This window comes from Procambarus clarkii, chromosome 71, assembly GCF_040958095.1.
Source record: "Procambarus clarkii isolate CNS0578487 chromosome 71, FALCON_Pclarkii_2.0, whole genome shotgun sequence".
Taxonomy (NCBI): Eukaryota; Metazoa; Arthropoda; class Malacostraca; order Decapoda; family Cambaridae; genus Procambarus; species Procambarus clarkii.
This window is the reverse complement of record NC_091220.1, coordinates 14,078,820-14,099,935: the sequence shown is the minus strand read 5'-3', so window position 1 is coordinate 14,099,935 and position 21,116 is coordinate 14,078,820. Positions and strand designations below refer to the sequence as shown.

At 39.2% G+C, this 21,116-nt stretch overlaps 1 protein-coding gene across 4 annotated transcripts in view; it reads left to right on the top strand.

The window, feature by feature from the left end:
- The first annotated feature begins 813 nt into the window (after window positions 1–813).
- Window positions 814–21,116, top strand: part of LOC123745667 (fibronectin type-III domain-containing protein 3a) — a 38,042-nt gene continuing 17,739 nt past the window's right edge. For 2 of the 4 annotated variants that reach the window (XR_011224295.1, XM_045726468.2), the window contains exons 1-12: window positions 7,759–8,117; window positions 8,394–8,523; window positions 9,058–9,213; window positions 10,214–10,320; window positions 12,732–12,919; window positions 13,580–13,711; window positions 14,721–14,900; window positions 16,941–17,187; window positions 17,404–17,608; window positions 18,398–18,616; window positions 19,540–19,657; window positions 20,258–20,480. Coding sequence is in view for 3 of the 4 variants with exons in the window: in XM_045726468.2 (XP_045582424.2) it covers window positions 7,872–8,117; window positions 8,394–8,523; window positions 9,058–9,213; window positions 10,214–10,320; window positions 12,732–12,919; window positions 13,580–13,711; window positions 14,721–14,900; window positions 16,941–17,187; window positions 17,404–17,608; window positions 18,398–18,616; window positions 19,540–19,657; window positions 20,258–20,480 (2,151 nt within the window). In the remaining variant the exon portion in view is untranslated. Of the gene's footprint in view, window positions 1,021–7,758; window positions 8,118–8,393; window positions 8,524–9,057; window positions 9,214–10,213; window positions 10,321–12,731; window positions 12,920–13,579; window positions 13,712–14,720; window positions 14,901–16,940; window positions 17,188–17,403; window positions 17,609–18,397; window positions 18,617–19,539; window positions 19,658–20,257; window positions 20,481–21,116 lie in introns of those variants that run through there. The other 2 variants (XM_045726469.2, XM_045726467.2) reach the window with 2 other exon arrangements.

Genomic DNA, 21,116 nt, shown 5'->3' with positions numbered 1-21,116 from the left:
AATTGCTCAATTGTATTGATATAAATAGTAAACTTGAAAGAAAAGCATTGTAAATGAAGTTATGGAGACTGGCTGGCAACTGGTGCAGCAGTGACGTGGAGCGTCTGAAGTGGCTGTACACCGGAGCTGCTCCACATGGCGGCTTTCAAAACAAACAAACCAATTGTAAACACTGTGTAAATGTAGAGTTAATTCCGACACGTGTTTGGTTTGACGCGTTGAATGTCTCGTAGTGAGGAAATAACTTGGCAAATTTGGGCAAGTTGGCACGGTGAGTGTCCCTCCCGCACGCCTCCCACTTCGACACGTAGTACGCTGCCACGCTGCCAAACTTAATACATTGATTGTAATTATATTTTGTTTCATTATCCTGTGCCTTGTTATAGTTGTGTAAATAATGAATTCTTGATTCATTTTTCTTTTAATGGTTGAAGCCAGGAGTTGATCTCTTGGTGAAAGAGGTGATAGTATTTAGTGGGTGGTGCGGGAGGTTGCCGCTAGAGGGCTCGCCTGGTTGGCATTCACTGTACAGGTGGCATATTTTTGGCAGTATTTGACCTGCCTTTGATTTTTCGTGCTTTAACTAAATAGAAACTTGTGTATCCAGGATATATATATGCGCTACATGATTTAGATTTGCTGGATATAACACAAGGGTGTAAGGTTGAAGTTATTAAGAACACTAGGCCTTAGTGTGTGTAGAAGATATATAGATATATCTTCTTCTACATGGTGTTATCTGCCTAGTTGATAAGGCTGGCAGGATATCAGCAACTTGTGTGTGAACATTGTTGTTGTTCAGTGTGTGTTCACACTCGGGCTGACCCGAGCATTACCAACAGTCGTGTTTGTATAGAAAGACAATCGACATCTTGGACTAAGTGTTTCTTAACATAAGACAAATTCCTTGAGCTTGGAAAGCAGCAGCAAAGTTTAGAAGTTTGTGATGTGTGTGATTTTGAGACTTGATAATACTCACGCTGAAGAAAATATTGTGCAGAGTGAATTGCGTCGTTTGAGGTTATGTATATTAGTGGAAATATAATTAAATTTCATTGATGTGTATGACTGTAGAAGTGGAGAGGCGTGTGTGAGGTGATCATGCTAGAGGCAGATATTATCTGTAATTTGGAAGAAGGAATACAGCTATCGCCTTCAACACAGAGCTAGTCAAGGCAGCCATTATATCCAATGGCAGACATTGTATATATATTTAATAGGAAGTTAATAGCTAGATTATATATTTTGACTAATGTCACGTAAAAAAAAAACTGACTGGCGGAGTAATTACTAAAGTAACGTGCATATGGCCATATTGAAGGATTTATGGGAACAGTAACCTTGGTGCCATTTTCAGTGTGTCATGTGTAAGCCAGTAACACTTGGGTGTTACTGGGTGTGTTATTAAGATTGATAAAGATCAAGCCACCCAAGAGGTGGCACGGGCATGAATAGCCCGTAATGTAATTATCAGGAGAGAAAACTCTAATTCATTATGACTATGTAGCACTTGGAAGGGGAATGAAGATAAGTATTTAAGATAGGACAGAGGGAAGGGATGGTGCCCAACCACTTGGACGGTCGGGGATTGAACGCCAACTTGCAAGAAGCGAGACAGTCACTCTACTGGCCAGTTCAAGTGGTTGGACTTGTTAAAGGAATGTTCTGAGTGTGTGCTTGTATCTGCCCACCTCAAGAGCATGTCTCTTGTATCCTACTAACACATGTCTTCAATTTTAACCGTCTTCTGTATACTAAATATAAAGTGTATATTATCCTCTCTGTATCTCAAGTGTCATAACAAAATCGGCGTTAGATTCAATAGTTCTCTTATGTCGTGTTAATTATTTTTTCTGGTTCCAACATTATGACAAATCTGATTCAAGTTTTGTTTTAAAATGCTTGTTTTCCATAAGGGTGGTCTGTTAAATCAGGACTAGTCTGAAGCAGGTGGAATATTTTGCATTTATTGTTTTAAGGCTGGCCCATTAAGTGTTGCTCGTTTCTGTTTTACTTAGGCGAAGTATGAGTATTTATGACTCGTGTGGTCGCTTCAGTAAGATTTTGACCCATGTGTTTAACAACAATTTCTGCTCTGTTGAATCAAAGTTGAAATCTTAATGAGTTTGTAACCCTGCACTGTGTTAGAATGATGTTCCAGTGGTGTGTCGGGCATGTCTCCACAGCCTATGCTGCTGATGTGGTCATGTATACTTCTGGTTTTAGACTAGGTATTCAGCCCGTCCTCCTAAAGTTTCCCAACGTTAAGAAACATGTCGTACTAAAATGCTCTTATCGTAACCTACCAGAGGACCCAAAACAGAAAACGGGACAGTATGTCAATTTCGCAGCCCGTCCTCGCCTACAAAGATCCAAGCTCGTTAATCCAGCCGCCAAACCCCCTGTTTATTAATGAAAAACGGTTTACACACGACTCACAGCTGATGACGTCCGAACACTTCCGGACCAAGTGCTTCGCTCACGTCCTGTGTTCGAACCACAATTCTATAAATGCTTCACCCACGTACTTTAAATACAAATAATCGCCAACGGAATCTAAAGATCTATCCTAACCTACGCCTGACTATAAATGTAATTTTATGTATAATAATTTGAGAAAAACCAGTTTTTATTACATAGTATGTTAAAATTGGTAAATGCATCTGGGGAGGACGGCCGCTGCTTTAAACAGCCTAGTGTGAGGACGGGTTGAATGTCGCCAGCCGCTACCATTTTCTAGGACAACGATTTTTGGCCTTTAGTAAAGTATGCGTCAAAATGCGACGTTATATTAGGAGGACGGGTTGAATTATTACGTTAACTGGGTATTATTATTCCCTTTACGAAATCTGGGTTACCTTGAAGCTGCGCTGTTCTGTGGGTCTCCTGTTTCTGGCTCCCATCGTCTGACCGGTACATTTGTCGCACTCGAATCAAATTAGCCACCCAGTTAACTCCTACTGCAGCATTTAGCAGTCATCCTGCCCATTGACTCGTCAGTCTGGTAGTATTATCCACATACACATTAACACCACGTATCCAGAGGCCAGTATACATGATACATTCCTCGTGCTAGTGTTTGTGAATGCATGATATAACTGATGATGTAGCCAAAGCATGTGTTCACGATGTAGATGATTACTGCCTTGGATTGCCTTTGAGTAGCCTGTGTAATATACGAGAACTGCACCAAAATTGTATAGTCCAGAGACGATGACATTCACACTAGTTATTCCATCCTATCTATTATGCGACACTGAAACCTTGCTACCACTCACCCACAAGATGGGGCCCATATTAAACTAATTAAACCAACTAAAATTCGCTCGTTGTGTTACACTTGTGATGACGGTACGTGTTAGTTTGATAAAAGCTGTGAATGAACTGTTGTCGTATATGTATCTTCTACATTTCATGTAGCTGGCATAGCTAAATTAATTTTGAGGTTAGGCTCCTGACTTCATTACGTGGCGCTTCAACCTTTTCCACAACCGCTCACGGGGTGGGTATGTATAATAAACGAACAAAACTAACGTGACTACTTCCTCGTCTGTATTAATCCCTTGCCCGGAAACAGTCGTGGACCCAGGACTGAACCTTGTGAACGTCCAACTTGTGTAAATTCCCCACCTCTGGTCAGTGCCGGTATAGATATATTCACTTATCCAGTTTCATACTTTATTTATATTCCATCTTGTTTTTTTTTTTTTAATTTTGTGTACGAGTCTTCCTTGAGGAACGGTGTGGGAGGACTACTGGCATTCACGTAATATGTAATCAACTCAATGAGGGCGTGAATGAGTGGAAACCTTAAGAACATGAATATGATTCCAATATTTATCAGTCAACAATTCGCCTATCATGATGAGGTCATAATGCTCCGAGTTTGATGGTTCGAGACCTGAGAAGTATAACTGAAAGACTCGAGCGCTTTTATTATACAGATATGAGCATCCCATAGGTGTGAGTGGAACAAGTTATATAAAAACTAATTGTGTATACATTTTGTTATAATATTACATTGTTGTAATGAAGATAAAATTCAAAAATGTGTGTTAGGAGTATATGTAGAAGGAATGAGAGGTACCTGTATCACAGTGCCTGCACCACAAGCTGATTGATTTTTACATTTGATTGTTGCCGCCGGAGGCTGCTAGTTTATTGTGCACCCCAATACTCATCCTGTGAGCGGTAGCGCAAAATCATTACAGAGGGCACAAAAGGTCTTTATCAGACCTCATCTTAGACTATTACATAAACAATTTCATCTATTCTTCACAAGGTGATCCGTTGTAGCTTGTCCTGTTGTGAACACCATAGCTTAGTCAAGTCATAGGCTAGTAGAGAATTAGGGATAACACCTAAGACTTGCGCACAACACCCTGCGTCACTCAAGACTACATGAAGCTTCTGGAGGTAATTGATTTGATGAAGATTAAGCCAACCAAAAGGTGGCACGGGCATGAATAGCCCGCAAGTGGTGGCCCTTTTGAGCCATTACCAGTATCAAGAGCTGATACTGGAGATCTGTGAAGGCGCGACTGCACCCTGCGCGACGGGAGATGTCTCCCTTCTGGAGGTAGTGGAACCTCTCTATTTAGCGTGCCGTACACGTCTCCTGTAGGTTTATGGCTACTCAAGCCCGTGTCATCTCATTGTGTGGGTTAATCTAATCAATCGCAGGTATACTGTGGCGTACAGCTCGCTGGGGCGTACACCTATAGTGCCGTGCTGCATACCTCACAGGGCCGTACCGTTAATATTGGTTAGTGACTGCCATCCTCATAACTGATAAAGATTCGTTAAGTTGCTATTGATGACGAGTGCCTGGGCTGAGGTGCACAACCACTCTCCACCCCACCACATGCCCTTCTGGTCAGTGTGAAGGATGATAACCACTGATCTGGCACGTCACGCCCTCACAACCCACAGCTGAGCACTGGTCTATTTTCATCCCTTTCACCACTGGCCGAGAGGCGGTTTTCATACATCACACTAGGCTGGCCTAAATTATTCTAGACCTAGACACACTGTGGTTGCATGTGTTATTACACCTGGGCCAATTTCCTTATTTCGAATCACTTTTGCTGGTAAATGCTGCTGTTGCAAGTGCAACAGTTGCACTTACAAAAAAAGTTGCAACTTACAAAAGTTTGCCTAGTGGACCAAACTCTCACAAGTCAAGCCTGGCCTCGGGCCGGGCTTGGGGAGTAGAACAACTCCTAGAACCTCATCAACCAGGTATCAACAGATACCTTGGGGTAGGGCGCTATGTGACACAGCCGTGCTTGGATTTACACTTGTATGAAATAATATAGTACATATACGGCCCCCCCTCACCCCCCCCCCTAAAAAAAAGTATGGACGTGCTTAAGGTATGTGTGTGTGTGTACGGCAGAGTAAAGATACTTCTGCGGTGTTATATAATAGTAAAGTAATGAAGAGCACAGTTATGACAAGGAAAGTGATTGTCGACTTTGTAGATGAAGGTATTATAAAACATATATTTAATCTATTCTGGGCAGTGTGGTGTCGACTTTCAAACTAGCCTGGCCACTTGGACTATATCAATCCCTCTTTATAAACGAGTACGGTACATGTTGTTAGGTGGTTCGTGTGCATTAAGAATTTGTCGTCCTCGAGCGCCTAATTATTTTCAGCCTAACTTAAATTCTTATCTTATACTGATGTAATATCGATTTAAGAAGTTTATGGTGATGCAAAACCAAGGAAATTTAGTAAAACGGGGTATTTCATGATATTTTATGTACAAGGTTTCGGAAACAAGAGACAGAGACAAATAAAAATAAAATCCTCCTCCAGTAATATTATGTATAGACAATGTGAACAATTACGTAAATATAACTGCCAAGACAAGTTACTATATCCCAACGGTACTATAAATAATGTGTGCATAATATTGTACATTATTAAATTTTTAAAGTTTGCCCCGAGGGGCGAGTTTATTGGGCAGCGTCACTCGTCCTGTGAGTGGACACACCGCCATAGCAGCATGTACAACACTCCCCAATAGGAAGAAAACCCGCTGGGTTGTTCATTATTAGTCATGAGGGTACTAGGATTGGGTACATTAGGCTTAGGATGTTAGCTTGTTTTATTCCTAGATGCACTGTACTACCATATATAGCCCAGTCGCGTTGAATTTAGACATTCTGATTGTATTGTCGCTCGAGCTTGTTTAAATATAGAGCATGGGTGTATTTTCTAAGGTCGAGAGGCAGCTCCTTGCGTGTATATGGCAGTCCTGAAAGTATTTATTAATTCTATGCAATGTCAGCCCCTTGACATCCTTGACGCAAGTGACTGATTCTTAACTCTAAGGAGAGTGTCCGCGTGACTCTTAACTCTCCAACCTCGAAATACAGAACAGTTTTATTTGCGCTAGTGTAGTTATTGGCGTTGTGTTGGTGTCCTCCATGCAAGTGTATGAAACGTTATAATTTACAATGACTAAATATCTACAACACAGTATTTAGAAACAAGACTGGTCAAACAACATGAACAATGGAAGCACTGCTAACTACTTTGTGCAATTGTTAAGGACATATTTTTGTAAATGTTCAGTTTCATAAATGTTCATGTAAAAGTTAATGTTTCCAAACTCAACTATTTCCATTTCAAACACAAATAGTAATGAAAACATTAAAAAGTACATTAAAATATAGCCTAATTAAAAAAAAGACCAACTCTCAGAGCGCCTAAATACACTTTGTGCAGTGGTTAATGGCAGGATAGCAAGTGCTGTTGAGAATTAGTGTTTTACCATTTAAATTATTTAGCAGTACTTAAAGATAAAATTGTGTTTTGGCGTATTTAATATCGTGATTCGTGTTTCCTGTTGGGGCGTAAGGATGATTTTTACAAGCCTATTTGTATTTAAGTTAGGATAAATTGGATATAATATAGGGACTGCGAGGAGGCACCTCAAGCCTGGCCACCAGGGTGAAGATTCTGGTTCAGTGAGTGACCACCCGCGGCCCAGTGAGTGACCAAGTCAGGTGACGTCTTGATCAGCCAAACTTCTAGGGGTTTGTAGCTTGCATTTCGATGTAGGCAATTGGTCTGTAATGTATTTTATCGAGCTTTGGTACAGTTACACTCGCGTTAACATTTAGAGGAAGTGTGTTGAAAAAGATTGACGATTTTCATTTATTAAATTATCTCTTGGTGTATTTACTGTATCTATTTTTTTAATGGAGCTGTATTGCACAGTTTACCATGCAAATTTTGGAAACATTTCCTCCTCATATCTTCCAGATGTGATTATAACGCATTTCTTTTTACCTTCATTCATGGAAATGCAATTTGAGATATTTTAAGTATTATAGTTCTTGCATATTAGCTCGCCAAGCCTCAATAGCAGAGATATCGAGAAGAAAAAAAGCAGTTTCAGAGGCGTGAGACAGCTACCGTACTGTGGCAATTTGACTCGTGCAAATTTTTGCACGAGTTTTTCGTGCAAATTTTTTTTCATGCAGTCGGAAATTCCAACATTTTAATCCAGAAGAGGGTGAGATGGACATTCATGAGTACACAAGTGACAGGAAGTCGTAGTGTAGAATATTTCCATTTATTGATTAGAAAATAAAGGATTATGGGAAAATCTTTCAAGTCTGCAATAACCTCCACTGCTGCAAAGGTTAAGGGTAAATCCTCCACCGTGACCCCCATCATCCTATAAGGTCATGGGGAAAGATTTCATACTGACGAGTACAGACTGAATGTAGCATGTTACAGGATGATAGCTTAACATTTATCATGAGTCCATTTAGGCGAAGTATGAGGCAGTGCAGTTAATCGTATCATAAAAGTGCAGTGCACTGTTATGATAGTTCCCATGGAAATCATAAATGACTCCTATTATTCCAGCATTGAATAAAGTTGAAGTTAAGATGACTTCAGAATCTGATAAAGTTGTGGATAAAGGTGTAACCATAACTGACAGTGACAAACAGGGGCAGACAGAAGAAAATTTTGGATCCAGGAGTGGCAGAGTGACAAGTGATGGAGCTGCTCATGCTAGCAGAATGTTTACTGCACCATTAAATTTGACGGTGCAACATGGTGATGGCAAAGTCCTTTCCTTTAAGTTAATGGTAAGTCACTTGTGTACAAGTTTAAAAACTTGTAATGTTTTGTGATATTTTCATGTTTGCTTGCCGAGGTGTGGTTTTCAACTATGGTATTCCCTGTTGCTCGTTGTTAGAGTACAGTAGTCCACTGTATACAGCATTTGTGTTGTAGAGCATTAGGGCTGTGTAGATACGTTAAATTTTATTTATGTTTTTTATGGCGGGCATTTGCTCTCTTCCCACATCCATTGAATAATGATAATTTTCTCACACTACAGTATATTCATTTGTTAATTTCAGGGTCCAAATGCAGGCCAAGGTCCACCCCAGTTCTATGGGCCGCCACCTGGTCCTCCACCCCAGGGCTATGTGCCACCTTACCAGCCTCCACCACAGTACCCTCCCGTCATGTCACCACCCCTTGCACAACGTGAGTCAGCCATAGGTTGTAATGATCTAGTTCTTGTACCTTTTTTTTTTTCTGCTACTTATGCTGTACTGTATGTATATATACAGTAGCAGCAAAAAAATCATTTCTCGTGTCGTGTACTTGTGCACATTAGCATGAAATTTACCATGGTGTGTGTCTGGATTCTTAACATGTTTTTGCACATTTCTTGCTATTTGCTGAATTATTATATTTGCTAGAAAAAGAAAATATATGTAAGCGGTCAAAAGTCAAGCCTGGCCCTGGGTCAGGCTTAGTGAGTAAAACTCCCAGAACCTCATCCAGGTTCAGGATGCTATACAGTATATTATACAGTATTGTACTGTATGTGAAGGACATAATGAATGGTAGAACATTACTTGTGTTTTTATTATAATATTCAATAACTTTCTTTTACTTTGCTACTTGCCCATTTTTCTGGGCTTCTCTCCTCACTACATGACAGTAGGAAACAAGATAATGATGTACAAATAGTACTGTATAGTATGATTTTGAACTATGAAATTCTTGTTTCAGCATCACCGCCACCTATTTATACCCAAAAGCCAGACCGCCACATGCGTCTGTATGATAAGCAAAGACCCAAGTATTACCCGCGGCAGCAACACCAACACACCACCAAATCTGGGACCAGTAGCCTACACAGTACACCTCCACTCTCTCCGAAGAAAGGTAATACCTTAGAATCGGTATTCAAGTTTTATACAGGCCGATATTATTAAATACTGTATTAGTGATTCAATTATTATGTTCATAAAACAATAAACAAATAGGTTTGCTGTTGTTACACTATATACACAGGTTATATATAAGTATTTGCATGTTTTGTTCACCATAACGAACCACTAAGTTGGTCTTGAGTCAAAAAGCAACGAGGAGTGACCTTAATATTGATAAGTTATCCCAGTTGCTGTGATATAATAATTTAATTTTTATTACAGTAGAGTACCATACACAATTACAGTACCTTTGTTTAAATACCATATATTTATTATTAAAATACTTTCCATTGCTTTGGGATGAAATAGTGTTGATAAAAATATGTAAACATGAAAATAATTTTAATTTAACATGTACCATTGAATTAAAGAATACATTGTAAACTAATTAATGATGTCAAAGATAATATATGCTTAATACTGCACATTGGCAGCTCAACATTTTGAATTAATTGGATTGTGCCTAGTTGAGACTACATGTTATTTAGGCCTATGGTATTTAGTTCTTATGTTTAGGCTTGTTTTTTGTTTGTTTTCCAACAGAAGATATTAGTGCAAATAACAGAACCTCTCTTTTGCACACACTTTTATAGCAAAATCACACATGAAATTTAACTTGAAATGTAATACCACCTAGAATAATAACCAACATTTACAATAGGGTATAAGTTTCACTAAACTTTCCCAGAGATGATATGGGAAAGACCAGATCAGCGAATTTTACTTTCAAGGATATTATCTGGATAATAGCTTGCACTATAGTAATACAGTACATGGACGGTCAATTAAAAATCGCTAAACAGTTGTGTGTACTGTACATTAAAAATACGGTATATAATTAAATGTATAAAAAATTAACCTCAAACCCGAAATAATTAAATTATTAGCAGCTGTACAACTTTCATACACTTAACTTTTAGTACCATAACAAATTTTTCTTTAAATTTCTCCAGAACCACTTACAAGAAAGAATGGTGCAGAGGAGGAGGTTCACACAGAGGATGGGGAGGATCCTAGCAGTAGTCTTCAGCACCTCCTATCTCAGGTTAAACCACCCAAGGTACTTGAACAGAACTCGTCATTGCTTGCAATTTGTCGCAGATTGTGTATATGCACTGTATTGTATATAGATTTACTTAAATGCACACAATACTGTAATTGCTTTGTATATAAGTATGCAGTACTTACATTTGCAGGGAAAAAACACTAGCTTCCAGGTAGGGCCTTGTACCCATGCTTTACTAACCTCTTGTCATCCACTCTTCACCATGAAACTGAGCTGTGTTTTGTCTGTCTTGTCAGTATCTTCAAGTACCATATGTTGCAAATCGGGTGGCACAATAACGTGGCTAAAGATATGATGACCAAACCACACACCAGAAGATGAGACAACGACATTTTCGATCCGTTCACACTCGACTTGATTAATGGTCCAGGACAGACCGAAATGCTCCCATTATCTCTCTCGTCGTCGTCTCGTCTGGTGTGTGGTTTGGTCATCATATGTTGCAACAATGTCTCATTTATATCTTTCTTTAGAGAAGAGATTTTGGTCTTTCAGCCTATTCTAGTACAAATTGTTTAGGTTTTGTGTATTAGAAGACTGTACTGTTAGAAACCCTCTGGATTATCTTGTGCGAGACAAGTTCCGCCACCACCGGTTGTGTATAGTGTCTTGTTGAAAATTTAATGCTGTTCTTACATTTGCCAACCATATGTACACTGCAGAAACTATTTTGTGTGTGTGTTTTTGAGATGTGTGTCCTTATTCGTTTTTCATTCTTGAGAGTACAGTAGTTATTTCCCTATGTTACTATGATATCACTGGTCTCCTTTCTTATGCTCCCATCCTCATTGCCATGCATATGTTGGGGCTCAATTCACAATGGCAAACCACTTTGCATCTTGTGTGTGTCCTCGTACAATAATATATAAATAATGTACTTATTTTCTTTTCAAATTTTAGATTACAGTATATGAACGTTGATATGGTCAGCCTGTCCATGTATTGTTGTTTATGTACAGTATATCAAGAACAATATGAGAACATTATTGTCCCAAGTACTTTTTTCTTTTCCCCCCTCTACCTCTTTACATTCTTCATGCCATTTACTCTGTTTTTGCTGTAAGTAATGTATTATAAAATGGATAATACACTCACATAGTTTACCTTGTAAAGCGTTGCATATGAAAAGTACTGTAAGTGGCCTGTGTGGCCATCTTAAAATATTAAGTTGATCCACACGTCATTTTTCCTGACTTTTGACTATGGGTCCGTTTTTTATTTTGATAATGGATCCGTTTCTTGGTTGTGAGTGACTTGTTTTTCCATGTTCTTCATATTAGGGTTGTTGATTTGCCCTTCAAGGTGAACCATGACTCTCAGGAGTCGTATCCTTTTTGTGGTAGCTCTGGGCTCAGGATTTCTGGGCATGAAGTGGTGTGCAAGGTTTGTCTTAGTTTTATACTTCTCACTCTTTGAAGTGCTTCATTGGCAAAGGGAAGCCATTTATGCTACTACTTTCTATCCACATTTGGAAGCTGTTGGCCCAGAGGGGGAGATTTCTGTGAAGCCATCTCTTCTGGTTCTGTCTCGTCTCGGCTGTGATAAAGGAGGATTATACAAAGTTTTTTTTTTTATACCTATTCCCATACACACCGTTCCCAATATGAATGACCACTGTGACCACCATTCATCAGGTACAGTAGTTTTGATTAGGTCTTTGCTTGTGTCCCTGGCTCTTGGGGGATATTAATAAGCATGTTTCTTTTTATTCTAGGCACAGGATCTGGTTGGGTTCTGGCATGGTCATAACACCTAGCACCCAGGAATTTTTGTGTTCCTCTTTTTGGGGGTCACCTATTGTGGCGTGTTCTTAGTGTTGACCTTTTGGCGGTCATTAAAGCTGCTCTTTCATTATGGGAGTGAGCGAATCTGTCATGTCTTCTCCTTTATTCAGTAGTGTCATCGTGTTGTGCGCAGGTTTCACGAGGGGGGCAGCACCTGCACTTTAATGGTATCTTAGACTACTGCAACAGCTTTCCTAGATTTGTTTGACCTGTTGTCCTGTGCTCTCCTCTGGGGTGCTGGCTTGTGTGTCTATGGCCCTTTATTTTGCTGCTCACTCATTGTGCCATTATGCTGAAGGAGGGGGGAGGGAAGTAAGGGGCTGCTGTGTGCTTTCTTCCTGGCCTGGTTCCTGTTCTTGGGTGCTTTAAGCTTTTTGTATATTTGTACACTTGTACACTTTTGTGTATTCATTGTACACGTCTACTTGAAAATCTAAATGTTTCCTGTTCTCATTATAAAACACTGTTGGTCATTATATGCCATGTTACCTTTATTCTTTAGAGCAAGCTGTACTCGTTTCATTGCTCTTTTCATGTCTCGATTTGATGGCCCTGGGGATTTCTGTTGATGAGCTTCAATCAAAACATGTCTAGTTGATGTCGGTTGTGATTTATTTTCAGGTAATTGATGTAACACCCCATGAAGCCATTGTCCAGTGGTCTTCTCCCGATTTAAGTGGCCAGCACGAAGATGTGCCGGTCTCTGAATTGCTGTATGAGGTCTTCCTAAATAACAACTTGTACTTGTCCGTCTCGGCTACACAGCTTACTATTAGCGGACTTAAACCTGCTACCGAGTACAGGGTTTAGTAAGTGTTAAAGAATGTTTTATGGATTTGTTCCCCTTACCATCCTAAGTTTAATGTAGAGTAGCTGTTGGTATTCTGTGCTCGCTCGAAAATTTCTTAGGTCGGCAAAATTTTTGGATACAATGAAAGTTTATTAATATTTGGACTCGTTATATATAAATAATTATTTTGGTGGCAAATTCTAATTAATAAAGATTCTGTATTTGTATTGTATATATGTCCAAAAAATAAATAATTACATTTTTTGTAGCACAGGCTGGTCTTAAGCCAGTGGTAGTAGATTACAGTTATAGTACTGTAAAGTCTTTTAATGTAACTGCCTGTTTAATATTTATTGTAAATAGTTTTGCAAAACTAGTACAGTACAGTACAAGGAAAACAAAAAAAAGTGGATTCTTTATGTAATTAATGATTTTGGATTTCATATTCCCTTCGAGTTTTTTTTTATGGGAAATTCAATAGGCAAATTTGATCTATTGTTTGTGAACTGTGTTTTATTTTTAAGGTGCATTGTACTGTAGTTAGTAGATGTCAGAAATTTAGAGGAAATGAGAAAATAATGCAATGTCCTTATTATATTTAAACATTTCTGAAAATAAACATTATTTCCAGTAATTGTAATGTTTAGAGTTGAGTGTAATAAAATATTTGTTCTCCTAGTTTTGAGTGTTTATGTGGCAGTGTGCGCGGGGACTCTAGTGGCGTTACCGTGTTCCACACACACTCTACTCTGCCCGATGCTCCATCACTACCTAGAATGATTCAAAAATCAAAAACTTCTCTACAGTTTAGGTTGGTACATTTTTGAGTTTTATTTTTGTTAATTTTTTGTTAATTAAAATGCTGTGTTATGTTATTTTAAGGTTTAGGGGATACTATCTTTCCCAGTATCTTCTCTTTATGGGTATCTAGGCAGGACACGGGAGCAATATGAAATGCAGATCCTTGACTGAATGGCCATAATTAGTTATTGACGGAAAGAATGCCTTATGGTTCTGTTAGAATGAATTTGTTCCTTGTTTCTACATTTGCAGTTTGTCATCTGAGAAAAATATCTTCTTGTATTAGTTTTTAAACTTGCTGGCTTTATGAATGGTGGAGTTAACTAGGTGCATTTTGAGGATATCATCATGAACACAAGAGTGAATAAGATAGCAGTGATACTAAAAGTTCCCATCTCACAGGATGGTTAGTCATACAGGGCCAACAAGGTCTCTTATTTCATCCACTTCGATTATCACAGATTCAAACACGAGCTCAAGAGTACAAGACCATTGTCCGTCCAACCAGTCTGTGGATGGCCACAACTTCCTAACTAGTACTGTACCTGGTTGGTAGGACATCGGTCTACTACTTTGAGCTCATGTCTCGATATTTGATGACCCAAGCAGATGGAATGCTTATACCCATCATATTATAGATTGCATCTTAAGGCCTCAATTGTTGTGCAGTGTATCTCCCTGGTAGCATCATTGAGAATTCTTTAAAAAAATTAAAATGAGGGAAAGGGAAAGTGACTGAGTGATATTTGGAATAGAAAAGTGTACCTGCATGAACATTTCTAAACGCATGGAGGGAAAGGGAATAGGATGGAATTGAACAATAAGTTTGATTTGTGTGTTGATAGAAATAGTAATGGTCGTGTGAAAGATGAGAGGCTAGTAAGGTGTGTAAAATCAGGTCATTTAAATGTTAAATGTGGGCGACATATGAATGATACATGGTGTTGACCTTTATTCTGCATGTTTGTTAATGCAATACATTATATTAATTTGTTACTAATTAGTGCTTGCAATTTTAGATGGGGTCCTGCAAAAGAAAATGGTTCTCGTGTGACTGCATTTATTCTCGAGTTGTGTGGCAATAGTGGAGATTGGACAGAAGTCTTCAGAGGACGGGGCAAGCAGCACACCATTTCTAAACTTCAACCCCACACGCGCTATCGTGTACGTCTTGCTGCAGTTAACGAACATGGGAAGAGGTAAGAGACAGTGTAGGATTAGAATGAGTAAAAGTGGGCCCAGGGTAGTGATACTAATTTATTTAGCTGTAGTCATATAACAGTGCCACGTGGGCCAGTTCATGTTCACCACTTCCATGTTGCTCCTTTTCAAAATGCAGGACACTTGTTTCCTGGAGCCCTTAAGTTTTTCTCATCCCGTCCACATTTTTTACTCGTCGGTCCTGGCAAAAATCGGTGCTTGACGTTGTCGTATGTTCTTAGAACACTGTTGCTAACAAATGGTCTCTCTAAGAGCTGTTATTTTAAATCTTAGAAAATCTTGATTTACTCTTTATTCTGCTCCTTGCAGGTTACCATATGCTTTGAAAGTGTTCTCAGAGCATAGCATCGGCATTGTAAGATTTGAAGTACATTTTCATTTACCTAAAAATTACTCATCATAAAAATTTAAATGCAGTATGTGTAAACACTACTTCATGTCACCATCAACCTGTAACATGTAAATAAATACAGTATATAAAGTGCAACCTTGATTCAGCAAACATATAGTAGTAGCTGCCTTCAAGATTCAACTGTCATGAAGTGTGTGTTTAGTGAAGAGGTTTCCCCACATCTGTATGGGTCTCTTAGTACATTTGGGCTCGTGCTTGACTAGCCATTGGGGATCTTGGGTTCAGTTCCCAGGTGGGACAGAAATGGATGGGCAGGTTTCTTTTTCACCTAATGAGCCTGTTCAGCTTGCAGTAAACAGGTACAGTACTCAGAAGTTCGGCAAATGTTGTTGGGGTTGCATCCTGGGAAAGGTCAGTAGTTTGACCTTGATGCAAGCCTAACATATACTGTATATATGCATGGGTAACAGCTTTTCCTCCATATTAACCTACCCAGGCTTTGCACCTTGGAGAGGACACTCCATCCTCGACAACCAGAGCACAACTCTATAGTCTCCCGAGACTGCAGAATGCCTAGAATATATATTCACCAACTGCTTGTCCCCGACAAATCAAATTGTTATATCTTGGGCTCCAGCCTCAAAACCTCGTTTTCAAAGGTAGCCGGGTCTTTACCTGGGTGAAAAAAACCATGCCACCTCAAAAGGAAAATGATCCGTTTAAAAGCATGCTCATTTGTTTACCCCAAGACTTCAATTCATTTTCCTAGTGTTGCATTCATTTACAAAAATCACTCGATGTAATTGGAGCCATATGAAGTGTTTTCATTCATACTCTAATATTTCCCATGCTCTGTGGGGAAAACTTCACTAGGCAACATTTTAATTTCAACTGATCATGTAATGGACAGCTACCAGGAGAATAAAAGCACATTCTCCCGGTAGTGACTTCACTGAAATACAAGCACATGACAAGTGGTACAACCTTGATTTAGCGAACATTGCTTTGGCGAATCTCTGATTGCAACACACTTTGCAAGCCGAATTTACTCGCCTGCATTGCATATATAGAGATATCTATATATCTCTATATCTATCTATCTATCTCTGCCGGGTGAGGGTATTGAACCCCGGTCCCTAGGTCCACGATTCTAGAGCGCTGTCCACTCGGCCACCCAGCCCTGTCTGGTATTCAAGTGCAGTCGGTCTGTTCTCTTCATTACACTGGCTAAGTCGTCTGGACACCTGTTTCAGTCGACTAAAATTTTCTCAATTGAAGTTTTGGGCCGTAAGGTTTTGGGGTGTTACGGTTCCCGTGCAGTACTAAGTGAGGGCACCGTTGCATTCTTTGATAGCCAACACATCCTCCTAATAGAATGTTGCAATTTGACATGTACTTTATCCAAGACCAAAAATTGTGGTATTAGAAAATGGTGGTGGCTTGCAAAATAGACATAAGTACTGCCTCGTTCTCTGTTTTGGCGGTCCTTTGGTAGATCAGGATAAGGGCACTTTAGAACGACAGTTTCTTGATGGGAAACCTTAGAAGGATGGGCTGGATAAACATATGAATCTGATTTACCTCAGTGAATATTTTAATTTATTTATTTTTTCCCCACCATCTGCCCTATGGTTATACTACACATAAGTTCTATGATTCTTTTCAGTGAATATAGTGCAGAGACTATAGCTTTCACTAGTGGTGTGGTGCCTTCCCAGCCTGCCCCTCCAGTCTTGGAACAAGCTTCGGTTACGTCTCTAAGTTTAGGCTGGACGAAAAGACCTATGGAAGAGACCTATACTTTGCAGATGGAAGATTCATTAAATGGTTATGGTTTCCGTCCGGTTTACAATGGACGGGACACAAGATTCACTTGTCAGGGGTTGAGGAGGAATGCTGATTATAAGTTTAGAGTGAGTAAACATTGTGTGAACAAACAAGAAGTTAAATTTACTGTACTAGATAGTTTTTGTATTGTTTATAACCATAAATGCTGAAGTCTTGAACTATAAATTGGTACAACACCACTACTGAAACTGTATTATACAGTACAGTACCTGTGTGCATTTTATTTTTTATATTTTTTTTATTATTATGACTCCATACTGAAAACACACATTTATTTTCAGCTATGTGCTCATAATGAGGAAGGTGTCTCGCCATTCTCTGATATTACCTGCTATCCTACGCTGCCTGATCGGCCTAAGCCGCCATCGGCCCCTACGGTAAAAGGCCGCCCTAAGTCTACAAAGTTGACACTTGCCTGGTCTTCACCCACTGATAATGGAGGTTCTCCTGTAACTGGCTATAGATTAGATATTGATCGTGGCAGTGGTAAGTATATTGTAATTGATATTTGATTTTGTTCTTTTATGATCCTTGTATTAAAAGTTGTATTCAATTGTAAATTTAGTTCCTTCTTAATTGCTATACATATATTAAAAAGTCATACTTTTCATGTTGAGAAATATGTAGTTTCTCTCTCGGTAGCCTTTGAAGGAAAGCACTGGTTCATCTATGCCTTGGGGAGCTGTGCCAGGTTTCTGAAGCTCACTTTTGCCTACCAGGTGCCAGGGCCAGAATCCTATATCCCCAAACTTGGAGATCAGAAAGGAAAAAGTAAAGAAAAGCTCCACAAGAAAGAACAAGCAAGGGCTTAGTTTCCCAAGCTTCTCTTGCCTTGTAGAGAGCCAAATTGTAGTTGTGGCTTCTGGTAGGCATGAGTGGGTCTTGAAGATCTGCTGCATCTCCCTAATGCTCGGTTGGATCAGCAGTTATCTTGGAAAACTGTTGATGGCCCAAGCAGAAAATCTCTTGGAATTCAATGCTTAATTTTTCTTTATGGATATTTTGAAATGCTTCATTTCCAAGTTGATTTTTTTTTTACTGCCATGAGATTACCCAAAGCCATGCCCACTAGTGCATCATAAGTGACTGACATTACTGTCGACAAATGGAAATAGTACGTTTTATCTCTTAAAGTTGTCATTTTCCCGGAACCTCGAACCTGTAATTTTTTCTCCTGTTACTTACCCTCGTACAGAAAATCACATTTCCCAAATATTTCACAATTCATATTCACACATTTTAATCATTGTAACCTAAATGTATATATATTTACAGGATTTGAGTGTGTATATACTGGAGAAAGCACAGAGACAGAATGTACAGAGCTTTGCCCAGGAGCAAGCTACCGTGTCAGGGTGCTGTGCGAGAGCTTGGGGGGCATGAGCGACTGGAGTGAAACTACTACTGTGACCGCTGAGGCCGTATGCCCGGGTGTATGTCCAGCTCCTCGGTTATTGGGCAAGCCAAAAGCATCCTTATTGCAGCTCAAGTGGGGTAAGCATAACATTTGGCCTAGTATGAATAACAGTATTGTACACAATCATATCAAGATAATCACTAGGGCATAGTAGATTTTTATTACTGTATTACAGTAATAGTGAAAATTGTAAATCTTTATTGGGTAGGGTCTGATGTTAGCTTGGTCGGCTCATGAAACTAATCTCTTGATATTTTTTAATTGCACGCTGGTCAGCACACTTGCCCATTTGCTTTCTAATCAAGAATGATTGGAGTTTGAGCTTGGGCAAGATGGGAGAACTGGGCACTTTCTTGACTGCCCCTGTTCGAACTGGGGACCATTATTTCATTGTTTGCCCGTTTATAAAGTGATCTTGTGGCGCTGATTGTAAAATAATAAGTATTTCGTGTTCTGGGAAAAAAAATTTGGAAATTTTTTTGAAATTAACTGTACAAGGGAGCTTTTTCTTTTTCCTTGGGACCTTGACCTTGTGTGGCTATCTTGTGTAGCTTTTAGGGATTAACGACCCCGTGGCCCGGTCTCCGACCAGGCCTTCTGATACAGGATCGGAAAAGACAGGAGCAGAAGTATTCTGATTATAATTTTAAAGCTTTCCCTTTCTTCATCTTATCATAAGCCTTCCTCTATTAGTTTTCTTGCAGCCAGATTAAAACCAGGTCCCAAATTACTATACTGCAGGGTGAACAGATGCAATTGGTTAAAAGACTAGTACCAAGTTCTCTCTCCCGGGTGAGTGAGAAAGTTAGAAAATTTATGCTCTTCAACCCTCCTTATGTAAAAAATAAAATACAAATAAATAATGATTAAACATATTAGTGTTGCTTGTAAACTTGGGAAAAGTAGGGAGAAGATTAACTTTTAATTTACAAAATGTATAATGTTTAAACATGTTGTAAAACATTATAGGTATTCAGTATTACTGTATTTCATACAACAGGTCATCCAGAATTTGATGGTGGATCGCCTGTGACAGAATTCCGTATTGACATGATGTCTCCAGACAGTGATAGAAGACAAGTTTATTGTGGACGAGATCTTGAATGTACTGTTGCCAGGTGAGTAGAAATATTTTCAACTTTACTTTGGCTTAAATATTCTTGAATCGCAAAAAGTAATCAGTGGAGACATGCAAGGCTTGAATTCATGTGCACACATGAAAGTGAGCTCATGACAACAGTAATTTCAAAACGATATGACTGAGTGCTGGGAAGACGGGACACCACGAGCGACGCTCTGATCCTGTAACTACACTTTGGTAATTACATAACCTCACACATTATAAATTTGACCCTTGCATAGAAATTTGGTAAGTTATGTCCTGTATTGCAACTTGAGGAAAACACTTTATTTTCTTTCATGCCTCCTAAGTTCTTCTCCAGTGTCCTGTCATGTTCCTATTAACATTTTGATTAACTTCTATTCCTTAAGTGTCTCTTGATACATTTCTACATCTTACAAAATAATTTTGTGCTTAAATTTAGGTTCTACTATGTCAATATAAATTTCTCTAGGCCAAAGTTTGCAGTACATGTAATTATTGATCCCTGTTTTGATTATTTTTACTTGTAAATGTTCAAGGATTTTTCTAAAGTATCATCTTAGCGGTGTTTAATGAGAGTTTTACATTGCTAATGCACATTTGTGCCCTTTGATAGCCTCTTGCCTGGTCGACCATACGTATTCTTGGTGCGTGGTGTGAACCGCATGGGTCCTGGGCCATGGTCTGAACCGTTGGAAGTGGTTAGTGGTGCTGGTCCGCCTGATGCTCCTCATGCACCACATCTAGCCTGTCGCAGCCCTTACTCAGTCCATCTGGCCTGGGAAGAACCTATAAACAATGGAGCTGGCATTGACCAGTATAATGTACAGATTGCAGAGGTAAGGAGTCATCATAATTACAAAAATTGCTAGCATTGGTAGCACTTGAATTTGAATAATGTCTGCATTAACCAGTTACCACAAGTTCCCGTCCCCCTCATTTGAGTGTTTTCTTTATACTTGTTGATGTTAAACTTGCTTATTACTTGAAAATTTTATAATTAGTACCCCGTCTTACTTTCGTAGCTCTTGATTACTGTAGTGAAAGCTACAAAAAGCTCTAGCACCTTGCAGGTAATTTTTCCCTACTCGTACAAAAAAATAAGTTAGTTAATTTAACATGTACCCCATACCCATTCTGTGGGCAGTAATGGAAAAAGTCAGAGGCACATAACGAGCTCAGGGAATGTGCCCTAAAATTCATCTCGGTAAGCAAGTTGCAGTCTTGATAAACTAGTTGCACAGTTTGATGTATATTGTTGTATCAACAGTGGGTTCAAGAATGACCACAAGTAGTCTCTTTAGCTATGCTACTTACACATGTAGTGAGCAGGTTTTTTAATTTGATGTGTTTGTCATGCACACAATGCCCCATCCAGTGGGCAGTGATGGAAAGACATTTTAAATGAACTATTTACACTTGTTGAACACTTTAAGAGTGGTACGGTAAAATTGTGTGCAAGACGGTTTGACAAC